This window comes from Electrophorus electricus, chromosome 17 (assembly GCF_041902795.1).
Source record: "Electrophorus electricus isolate QZ-2024a chromosome 17, ASM4190279v1, whole genome shotgun sequence".
Taxonomy (NCBI): domain Eukaryota; kingdom Metazoa; phylum Chordata; class Actinopteri; order Gymnotiformes; family Gymnotidae; genus Electrophorus; species Electrophorus electricus.
In genome coordinates, this window is record NC_137513.1 from 5,605,001 (window position 1) to 5,616,879 (window position 11,879).

The 11,879-nt window shown below is 40.0% G+C and overlaps 1 protein-coding gene and 1 long non-coding RNA gene across 3 annotated transcripts in view; one reads left to right on the forward strand and one right to left on the reverse strand.

Moving 5' to 3' along the window:
- tbx2b (T-box transcription factor 2b) overlaps positions 1 to 3,890 on the reverse strand; it is an 8,961-nt gene extending 5,071 nt beyond the window's left edge. Inside the window, exons 1-3 of the mRNA XM_026997731.3 lie at positions 3,087 to 3,890; positions 2,022 to 2,289; positions 831 to 977 (exon numbers count right to left, since the gene is read on the reverse strand). Of these exons, the coding sequence (XP_026853532.2) occupies positions 831 to 977; positions 2,022 to 2,289; positions 3,087 to 3,448 (777 nt within the window). The 5' untranslated portion in view covers positions 3,449 to 3,890. The remainder of the gene's footprint in view (positions 1 to 830; positions 978 to 2,021; positions 2,290 to 3,086) is intronic.
- Positions 3,891 to 3,921: 31 nt separating this feature from the next.
- Positions 3,922 to 11,711, forward strand: LOC113569711 (uncharacterized). Of its 2 annotated transcripts, XR_003409824.3 has the most exons (5): positions 3,922 to 4,817; positions 8,439 to 8,560; positions 9,604 to 9,640; positions 11,058 to 11,206; positions 11,464 to 11,711. It is a non-coding gene; the product is annotated as an uncharacterized LOC113569711 (long non-coding RNA). The 2 variants fall into 2 exon arrangements; XR_003409823.3 differs by having other exon boundaries at positions 11,058 to 11,711.
- Positions 11,712 to 11,879: the final 168 nt, after the last annotated feature.

The window sequence follows — 11,879 nt, forward strand, 5'->3', positions numbered from 1 at the left end:
TATATTTCTTGCTTTCCTTGTAAACCCATGATTATTTAAATCATCCTTCTTACGGACACAATAAATGCTTTAAAAGGGTACTTCCGTGAATTTCCACGAATATTATTAAATAATATTTATTGAAGGTTATGTTATATCGATAACTCCCATGAGAACATTTCACGCATGATTAATTACCGTTTTTTTTTTTCCTCCATAGGCTATCAGGACACAAGTCATAAGAAATACTTAGGGAAGCGAACAGGAAAGAACAAACGATGACGCCATCAATAATTAACGTTTACATACCCGGAACGAATAAAAAATAAATAATGCAAGTGCTGGATGATGTTTTGAGTGTGACGCTTTCGCGGGCCTTCGCACGGGCGCTGCCGTGTCCTTTGGGGAGTCCACGCGACTGACGTGCCTTGATTGCAGGCACGCGAAGTGTGCAGCTCGCGGACAAACTCGCGAGCGCGAGTGGCTGCTAATCGATTGTGACTCTATGCCATAAACTTTACGACACCAGCAAGACCACCAGGCCCCGCAGACACACACGCCAATTAATATTAGTGCCGAGGCTGCAGCGGGCTGAGTGGACTTTGTGCGAGTCAACAGGCCACCTGGACGTGCATGCTCACAGATTGGTGCTTCTGTCGAGAACAGACTATATCTCCGTATCCGCAACAAAAACGTGAAGTAATAGAGTGTAGACAGTAAAGAAATTAAATTCATTAAGAGATCAGGGAAAAGTCAGGTTTTTTTAAGCATAGTGCAAAAAAAATCTTTGCATTAGCATGATCAATCATGCCACTGCAAATAATTGGTCATGTCAATATTAGACTGATTACCTTGTCATTTTGATATGCCGTGACAGCAATGAACTCGGTTTCGGGAAACACGTACGTCCTGAACGTGCTGTAGGGAAGCTTCAGAATATCATTGGCCCTCACGATATGGAACCTAGGTTGGTATTTATGCATTGAATTCAGTATAGTCTGGAAACAAGAAAGAGAAGGAAATGAATGACTAAGGGGAAAAGATCATTTTCACCACAGCCTAATCTTTAAAAAAAAAAAAAAAGACTCATTTACCCTTTAAACTGGGCATAAAGTCATAAATGATCTAATAATTACAGTACGTTAGCACGGTGAAAACAGGATCGTTGTTGGATTACAGTGAGGTTATGGGTCACATGACAGTGGCCCTGTAAACGCACACTATCTTCAAGTGGTTTGGCGGCGTGTGCCTAAAATTAATAAATAGAACCCGTTCTTCTGCATTATGATATATATTAACAGACGTGAGAAACGTACGTTATGTCATTTGGTTTTACAGCTCTTAAATGGTAATTCCATGCATGTTAATGTTCAGTTTTGTTCCAGTCGAGATGGAACAAAACTGGAAGAGCACAGAGCGCAGGTTACATTTGAACACATATAGGCTATAAGGTCGAGAGCACTGTTGCAATTTTTTTTGTTCATTTCAAGACTGCATTGCATTTAACATGGATGACTAGAACAATACATTTTTAAAATGAAGCTTCGACACACAGCGCTTTCGTCAGCACGACATAACGTCTCATTCTCTTGACTTGATTTCTTTTATTTCCACCTCTTGAAACACACGGGAACACGGCGCCTGTCACTCGCGACGCAATGCTTCCGTGGCCAAGAAAAACTCAGGATAGACGATACTGACAATACCACCATTATTCAATACCACCATTATTCAATACCACCATTATTCAATACCACCATTATTCATAACATGAACGTGACTAGGCCACTCGGACTGCGCGAGAACAGGCAAAACGGAAAGCAAACGTTACAATAAGGATGTTTAGGAAATTTGGATAATATTGAAACCACAATAACATTATTCTACTATCGGCAAAAGAGCAACATCACTGGCAACAGCCCCTCAAACAAACGGCCTAGTACGCCATACTTCTAAAAGGTCCGTCAGTCTCACAAAAGCGCTTCTGGCACGCAAACATCTGTTTGGAGGAGAATTTTAACATGCGATTACAGGTCACTTACAAATCCATGCTTGTCCGAAATGTTGTTTGTCAGCTTCAGTTTATGGAAAGCAACAGGCTTTGCCATCCATTGCTCTCCTGTTGCGGGGCTATCCGGATGTATGTACATTCGCTTGGGCATCTCCGGGTCCGCCTTGCCGGCTACCATCCAGCGGGAGTTGTGGAACTTATAGCGACAGTCATCGGCAGCAACGATATCCATTAGGAGGATGTACTTGGCTTTTTTATCGAGTCCGTTTATTCGGACCTTAAAAGGCGGAAACATTCTCCTGTGAGGAAAGGCAATTGTTAATTAACTAAAATTAAGTAATTAACACATTTCTATTATATATATATATATATATATATATATATATATATATATATATATATATATATATATATATATATCCAATTGACCTACATTTAGGTATACAGTGTTTGAGCTCATTTAACTTCTTTTAACAGATGTAAATGCTTAACAACAGGACCTGGACCTATCAGCCTGTTTACAGAAAACGAACTAACCTCTCTCTCCAAATGAAGACCAATAAAGGGCCAGGCTCTTCTTACGAGTTATTTTATCTTACAGCATGTTTTACAACATGTTTGTTATGTTTACACATTAAAACAGCAAACCATCATGAATGTTTTTAATATTCGCTTCTTTCTAAAAAAAAACCTACCATGCTTACCAGTGGTATCAATTCTACATTATATTTTTGTATATGAGATTTAAAAATCAGCTCTGAAGCGTCGAATATATTGGCATCAGTGCAAAATATTCGCGTGTGACGCTCACTTTACTCTCGCCAATATTACAAAAATCTCACTAAATAAAACAAAAACTTGAACATGGGAAGCGCTGTAGACAACAAGCGTGTTTTAAACCTTGCCCAATTTGCGTTGGGCCTACTAAACAAACCAAGAATCTGAAGTCAATCATTCCATTAAATAAAACGCCACAAATTAACTTGCAGCCTAAATATATACATTTGAAGTCAGGTGAGGAACATATAAATTATAATCCTACAAGTTAAGATCACGAACCCATAAAAACATGAGCAGTTGTAACGTGGAACATTACCTGCCAGATTTTGTAATAACCATCTCTGTTCCCAATTTGTGGAACTGGTCCCATAGATCCTTTGCTTCCAGTGTAACTTTTGGATCGTCTTCGACCTCCTCCTCCGGCTCTAGGCTTTTGAGGCTGCGAAGGTGAGCCGCCTGGTGATGGTGGCTCAAAGCGGGATGAAGCGCTGCCTCGGCGGCTCCGGCCAAAGCGTGGTCCGGGATCGGCTTAGTGAGGGCTCCGGGAGGCAGTGCCAACGCGGGGAAGAGGGAGGGTTGAGCGGCCGCTAAAAAAGCTGACATCGGGAAGTCGGTGGGCCGGTGAGCGTGGAAAGGGTGGTAAGCCATGGCAGTCCCTGAAAAAACTGGATCTCTCATCGGTGCATCCAAAAAATCGAGGAGGAAATTTGATATTCAGTGAGGTCTTCTCTCAAAGCAGCGCGTATCCAAATAAATGCACTGTCGTCTCGCTAGGGAAGGCAGAAGCGCAGTGAGGCAATTTCGACTACAGTGCGAAGTATGTTCTGAGAAAGGGCGACGGACTGACGCCTAAAGCGAGCAGGACGGCGGAGAACCACCACTTCGATCCCCGCAGAGGCTGCTTCCACGAAAGTTTCCTAATATTACCAGTCGAAGTGAGCGCAGCCACACTTTGAGAGAAGATTTGAGGATTCCGTTTCTGCGACCGTCGTTCTTATAAAAACTAGACGACTCTTTCGACGCAGTCGCCCATCCAGGCGTAATCACTCGACACAGACGCGGAGCGGCAAGGCTTAGGTCCTGCTACGTCTTCTGCAGATCTGTGACTATCTCACATGTCCTCCCTTCTCCTAGCCCAACACTAATGAACCAAGCCCCTTTGATTGCTGATTTTACGCTTTCTGGACCAATTGTGGGCCTCTATAGGCGTGGTTTTGACAGCTCCGACCAGGCTCGGGGAGAGGGGGTGGACGAGAAGGTGTCGGAAGCATTAGCAGTAAGAAAACATGTCAACAGAATAAAATATTAACCAATGACAGAAAAGATCGGGAACTCCCACCCCCGTCTCCAAGCCAAGCGCCGGGTCAGCCCTCAGTCCGTAGCCGGTGGAGACAGCAGATCGGTCGGCTGGCGTTTTATAATTACGATGAGGCGATGCCACCTTGTTTCGGTCATCAAACTCACCTCGGTTACACTGGGAATTAGGAATTACGATTACTGAAGTTGATAACTGCGCTCTCATTTATTCATCATATTCCCATAAACAACGAGAGACTTGCAAGATCTATTGTATACGAATTATCGACCCGCTGAAAAGACACTGACTGCTAACATTTATTTCGCGTAGGAGAAACATACTTTCCACCGGGGAAAAAAAAAAAACATGTTTACAAAGGTGAAATTCTTTTGGCGTTATAGTTGAAGTAGCCTTGCTGTAGGCTGAGCTGCCAGCCCCCCGTAAGACCACCCAAACCACTGAGCTGTTACCCAGACTAGACTGACGCACAAATCGGGGAAGAACCACTAACTTAAAGAGGTCTGGCGCAGATTAGCAAACCATCCTTTAAAACAAGTTCAGCGTTTCATTTTTTTGTCTGATTATTCATGCACTTCGCGTACATCTTAATATCAACTTTGAGAGAAGAAAAGTGTCCGATAAACCGGACACCGGCACTTTAAAGGCGGCCCCGTGAGCGCATGTGAAATAGCCCGCAGAAAAGAGAAGAACTGACTGGGAGGAATATAAAGACAGTATAAAGATATTTTGGTGAGTTCCTTTTTCTTGTTAACGTTTTCTTTTTTAACATTAACGATTTCTTTTTTAACGATATTACGGAATGGCGTGTCGAGCAGGTTACATTTCGATGTAGAATATTTAAGAGAAATATTTAATATTTAAGAGAAATAAGCGTTGCATTTCTGGACATCAGCACCCGGCACACTGACTAAAAGAAATACACCACTAACAAAACCTACAGCAATCTTCACGAAAACAAACGATGTCTCACAATTCAGCACTTATTACAGACTACTCGAGTACAGTAGCCACACAAGTAAATACTAAGGTAATGGTTTCATATCTGGTTTTAATTCTGCACATAGTAAGATACTCCTTAAATAGTTACATAACTAAAATATTTACCGTATAGGCTACGTTCGACCCAGTGCTGAGATCCGGAATGTAAGCTAGTGTTTACGATGAAGAAATTCGTGGGGACTTGATTAACATTGATATCGTCTGTTGTACAGTCGCTTGGCGCCAGGCGGCTGACAAACCACAAGAAGAAAGGTCTCCTGTCACTTCACATTTACCCCGAAAACCTCGAACAGCGCACTACGAGTATTTTGTATCTGAGGCCAAAAGTGGCTGTATTTTTTTTTCGTCTGAAAGTCAGTGATGGCAATTATCGTTTGGCATATAACTGAAAATGTTGATGTTCGTCAGCTGTCTGTATATATTTTTTAAAAAGCTAATGTCAGATATCTGCAACAAGCAATCGTTCGTGTAAATGCGAAATCTTGTCCCTTTCACACTTTTAAAGCAAAAGGTGCTGCAGTCCGGTCTAATACTGGAACAAGCGACGTTGCCATTAACTCTTTCGACACCAGTAACAATTACACACATCAATAAGTTTTAGTTGCACATTCAAACTTTATGCAGTGTGTATTACTTTATATATGCCTTCCTGGTGCAATGGAAATATTTGTACACATATTTATATTTGTATATGTCTTTACACATGTACCAATATCCATTCAATGTGATAAAAGATAAATAATAGTCGCTTTCTTGCATTTTCTGAAAGAAAAAAAATTGTCAAAACAGTCAAAGAAAATAAGAACAAAAAGACAAGGAAAATTATGTTATATTAATGAATAGACTTATGTAAGATTTTTTATATATTATTACGAATACATTTGAAAAGAGCGTCGCTATTGCCTGCTGTATGGGATTATTTACAAAGTTGCATTACGTGAAGTGTCTCTGAGTCTCTGAGACACTTGTTGCTGATTGGCAGAATTTCGAACCAAAAATGAAAAACGACATGCAGCCTAAAATAAACGAACAATACAAGACAATACCAATGCGATGCAGGAATGTAGGAGCACAGGTGCCATATACACTGGGAAAGTGAACTGGAACCATGTTTAATGTCGAAAATTAAATTGTTTATATTTAGCCAAACTAAAACGTTACTAAAAACGTGTATTTTGGAAGACGTTAAGAGCCAAGGTTGTATTGCAACAATAAAAATAGGCCAAACTAGACAAAAAAAATAAAATAAATAAAATCCAGCAGGATTTATTGCAGAGTACATCTGTGAAAAGAATCCGGTGAAATGTAAGTGTATTCCCAGAAGTGTAACAGAGAAACATTTTTTAAAGGGTCAAACTCTTGAAAATTGTGATATCTGGGTGATTTCACATTAGTAGTGTGATCCGTTGCATATGAGTTAACTGTATTTAAAGCGCATAATACAATAACAGCTAGACAGTCTATGAAACATCAAAACATTAAGGGAATATGTTCCTAAATATCTACTATTGCTGCTTTTGATCTTTTTGCACGATTAGTGAGTGAATCGTCTTAGTTATTTAAGGTATCACAATGTGATATTAGACCCTGTTATTACTCCACGCTCTCTGACGTACAGTCGCTGGAGGGTTTGAAGGCACCGTTGTGATTTGTTCATTAGGGCATATAAACAGCCTTCTCTGGTGAAGTGTTTTGCCTACAGTCGCTGAACTGGCATAATCAATAGTCTGTGTTTGATCTGCAGGCTTAAACTTCGACACTGGGAGATTTCAAGTGGAAAGAGATTAACCACACATGGGGATGATAATGGTTTTCCATGTATATACTTAAGGAACTAATCACATCAACAGAGGCAGTACAATTAAGTTCGATTTATTTTTCCTAGGGCCTAGATCCTCACTGACACACATCCAAACCGACAAGAATGTAATCAAGTGTTGAGCCATTATCACAGATGACTTAGAAGTTGCTCATGTTGGAAACTTCGTAGTGCGGTGCCTCTGTCAGGCGTAAAAACTGTCGCGTATTAGAAAGCAGTGTCTGAATATTTAGAATCCTCTAAAGCAGGTAAATAAGTGGTTTAGAGAAGGGTCGTAGTGCATGTAAAATATAGTGAACAGCCCTTTCAGTCATAGAGCATGTAAAGAATTATAGGCCTAGCGAAGACTGCATAATAAAGTATAAAAACATTTTCGTGGAGTGACACATATTTCCAGTATCCTTGAAGTAAATGTATATTACAATACACCGTGGCTCGTATTGGCCATCAAAAGGTCGCGTTTCTTTGTTTCTTTTTACTTTTTCATCTTTTCATCTCTTCTCCAGCTCTGCATCATCTCTCTTGCTATATTTAGCCAGTAGACTGAAGCATTGGCGCCAGACCGTTTAAGACCTGTCAAAGTCCCTCATCCACCCCCCACCCCCCCGGCCCGTCACATGTATACCGAGAGTCTCCACCAGCTCCCTGGCCACGCTCTCCTCCGATCTCCTTTCTGCACAGCTCATTACTTTATTCAGCCCGTCCGCGCGTATCTAGCGCATAATTCCCTCGATTTCCTTATTCCTAATTAATGGAACCGATTCAATCTGGGTGTACTCGGGTTGCGGATTTGCGACACTGCACGAAGAAAACAGAATCACGCCAAGCAGCTCTGCTGCGCTCTGCGCAGAAAACAAAACCAAATGGCAAAACCTTTCAGACCCAAAATCTAGTAGGCGCAGTGCCACAACGCGCGCGCACCTTGTAGCTATGCCCATTTCTCTTGCCCTGTCCTTATACAACATGTAATGTCTCATACTACATGCAACAGGCTGGGTGATGCGATGTGGCATCCGATACATTACATGTGAGCTTTGTAATTATCAAGTTGTGTATACGAAAAAAAGACCCTAAAACATTTACTAAAAATAAATAAATAAAAGATTTGCAATTAAATCCTTTTTAAGTGTGTATATATATATATATATATATATATATATATATATATATATATATATATATATATATATATATATGAACTATCAGAAGAGGATCTCGATATAGGCTTACAACTTTCCCATTACGATAAGTGAAAGGCGTAGGTGGCTAAAATAAAATAAAGGGGTTTATACCTGTGGGATGATATTTTTACAGATTAAAGATGTTCTGCCAGATGTATCCATAAATATCCATAAATTATCAAATATAGCCATAAAATATCCACCAAAGGGAGGAACAACTATCTCTAAACGAGACTTTAATTTAATCGAATCATGAGATTTATAGTTTTCATTATTATTATTATTATTATTATTATTATTGCTGATGGTAACGGGCAACCGTTTGATTGATGTCACACCTTTTTCCCGCAGGTAACAGGTGGGGGCGCTCTAATTACCCTTGGGGACATGTGATTCTGTACGTTCGTGTCATGCTGTGCGACCTATCACATCAACAAACTCCAAAACAAAGTCGCATCACCTATTTCATCCAGGTGACTAACTGCATCCTGTTTTCATAATGTTCTCTGAGAATGATATGGTATATTTTGACTGAAAAAAATACCACAAGGCTTTATAATGCCAGTGTCTTGAAACATCAATAGGGTAATAATTAGTGATGTTAATGTCTTTGCGTTAAAATTCTATGTTTTCAAGTTAAATACACTATATTATACAGACTAATATTATAAGCTATAGGCTATCAATAAACCTGCTGTGAATTAAATTTTTGTACCTTAATCGAAGCCCTCTTTTAACAAAGAGAAATATTGTTGCAATACACCCATTTCTTGCGTCTCAGTCCTCACAGTATAAATAAAATTTCGTCTAATTAACAGCTTGTTTCTTTCGCTTTCTATTTGCTCTGCATAGTCCTTTTCACACACACACACACACACACACACACACACACACACACACACACACACACACACACACACAATCTTCATATATCGCCCTCATATATGCCTCTCACTGTGAGACATACGAGTCATTCGCTGTCTATTTGGTTTAGTCTATTTAATCTTTAGTAAATGAAGCTTAGGTAGACATTTCAGAAATTAAACAAACTTAGCAACACATTTGGCTAAATCCCTTAACGTTGTAAAACCGAAACACAAGTAGATTAAATAGTCAATTAATTTAGTATATACTGGCAGCATGAGAAAATATGACAGAATTTTCATAATTCTAACATCCTTTTGACACATTTGCCACCTGATACTCGTGATATTTACAGCTGAGCAAATTAATTTCAGCCATTTACAAGATTTAAAAACGGCACGACGAACAATGGACAATGTTAGAGATCATCAGTTAGTAAGTTTTAATAATACACCGATGCCCTTATAAGATCATATATATTTTATATCTAACAAATCCTAAAAAATGCAGAAATATTCAGATATCTTAAACATGTCGTTTATAGCGGGGTAACATTTTAAAACGTACGCCATGTTCCCTTTTACCACTGCTTCTTTCAGTTAAATTCTAGTATCGTATAAGTTACTTTTCTCCATCTTTCACCTCCCACCAGTTTGGAGATGAACTGCTCGTTGTGAACTGTCGTCAAGGTAAGTTAAACGCATTGTATTTTCTCAGGTTAACTGATAAACAGTAGCTCACATGAGAAAAAGCTCAGTGTTATGTGGGTTAAATCACACCAGAGCTGTTAAATGTACAGTCTCCTCCTATACTCTCAAACCAAATCCATCCGTATTATGATTAGGCTATCACCGTTAACCTTACTGACAGATGTGTTAAACGAGTCCAGTGATGCGAATCACTGTTCCTTTTCTTTTTACTTAAAATAATTTGGACTCTGTTACTATTTCCTTTCTGTGGGATCACTTAAGTCCCGAGTTTCACCGGTGCGACGTAAATCTGAAGTAACTTGATAAGCGCATATTTGGAAGCTTCGGTTTTCACTGCGCTAAGCGTTTTCAAGCGTTTGCATCAATTAAACAGCAAGAGATTTTACCAAACCAAAATAAGTAGCCAAAAAAAAAAAAAAAAGGATAACAACAGGTCTGCTTAACAACGGAAAACAACTGAATAATTTAAACAGTGCTTCAGAGGCTATATGAGGTCCAGGTTTTTTGAAAGATCCCATTTCTTTCATTTATGCCACCAAGGTGTTATGCGTTCATATCTTAAACATTTCTCAAACGAAACCGTCAGCTAGTTTACCAGCCCCAGTACACAAACGGCTTTGTTTAGGGTAGCTTGCAGCGGCAGCGATTTTATGAGAGCCCTTCTAACTGGTAGTTTTTTTTTGTTGTTTTGCTTTTCTGGCAAATTTGCTCATATGAAATAACTGTTTTTATGTAGTAATATAACGCCATATAGTCGATAGTTATTCAGTACTGCAGATAGGAGAGGAAAACCATGTATAATTAATTATATGTTCATGTCATACTAAATGTTAATACTTAGATAAGAGCGAACATTAACAAGCCATTTTTTAATATGTACTCTGTTCTAGAGGCCTGTATGTTTGTGAAACACTTCAAGTGAAACTGTTTTGTAGTCCCTTCAACTGGTACTTGGCATGCTTAATTGAAGCATGGTGTAAGGGCAGGTGATTGGTGTAGCAGGCGTGCCAGCCCAGAGTGGGCTACTGAATTGGGGTCACTCCCACTGGGATTCCTGAAGTGCAGGACTGGGGCACTGCTCTGGATCCTGGAAGCTCTCCCAAATGCCAACAAGCCTTAACAAGTCTACTGAGTGTTTTGTGTATCAGTTCCATAGCTAATGAGAGGCAACTGGATTAACTCTGCAACTCTGATGTGTAATAGTCACTCAAATGTATTAGACCTGGATGGCAGGTCTCCTTCAGAGCCTGCATGGACCAGTGTGAGAAGAGAGGAATCCTGCCTCCTCTCACTAACATCTGCTCCATCTACTGTTGATAATTAAAGGCAGGAGTTTGGCAGAGGTGTTAAACTTCATTTAACTCGGTATGTAAGAGCTTTGCCACTCAACGTCCAGGTGCTGCCTGGCTATTGTCGAGTCCAGCAACAGCCGAGTGTGTGCGGTTCTGGCTGCAGTGGAGCCTGTTTGTGTGCGTGCGTGACCCTGCCGGACTGCTGCTCATCCATTCAACGGCACAGCTCATCTGAGGAGAGATCTCATGGAACGTGAGCTCAAACACATTTCTTAGTCACCTCTATCCCAGCCTCGCTCCTCTTCAGCAGTGTGTACAGGGTGTACCAGCAGGACTGAGGGCCTCATAGTGCAAGCAGGAGAAGAATACATATGAATTTACATGAAGATTCACCCTTTTTGAAAAATACTGTTACAATTTTAGCTCAATGCTTAATTTTACCAAATACAAGATATTAGGAAATATTCAAATTCTGTAGAGTCTAAATGATGTTTCCTGTTTCTCCTCTAGACCTCAGTAGAAGTCTACAGCTTTCTGAGCAAAAGCCCGTGTCATCATTTATCATTTCTTTCCTCGGGTTCTTTAAACACATGACACAGTTAAGATTTGCCAAGACATAAAACTATAACACATGAAAAATTATTTGCTCTGAGGTAGGCAATATAAAAACCTAGCTAAATCTCTCATGTTACCTCACAGCAATTTAGTGCAACCATTGACAGGCAAACTCCCTTTTTACATTCCTGTTACTGCATGTGTCAGATGCCAATATGTGATTTCCCTCCAATAAAGGTCTCTGTGAGGAGCACTAAAGGCTTTGTGTGTGGTTCTGCCTGTTTAGAGGCTGATGGGGTAAGTCTTGTAAATATGCCTGCACTATATGAATCAGACCTTCACGAGAAAGCGCACTGCTGCAGCTCCTCTCA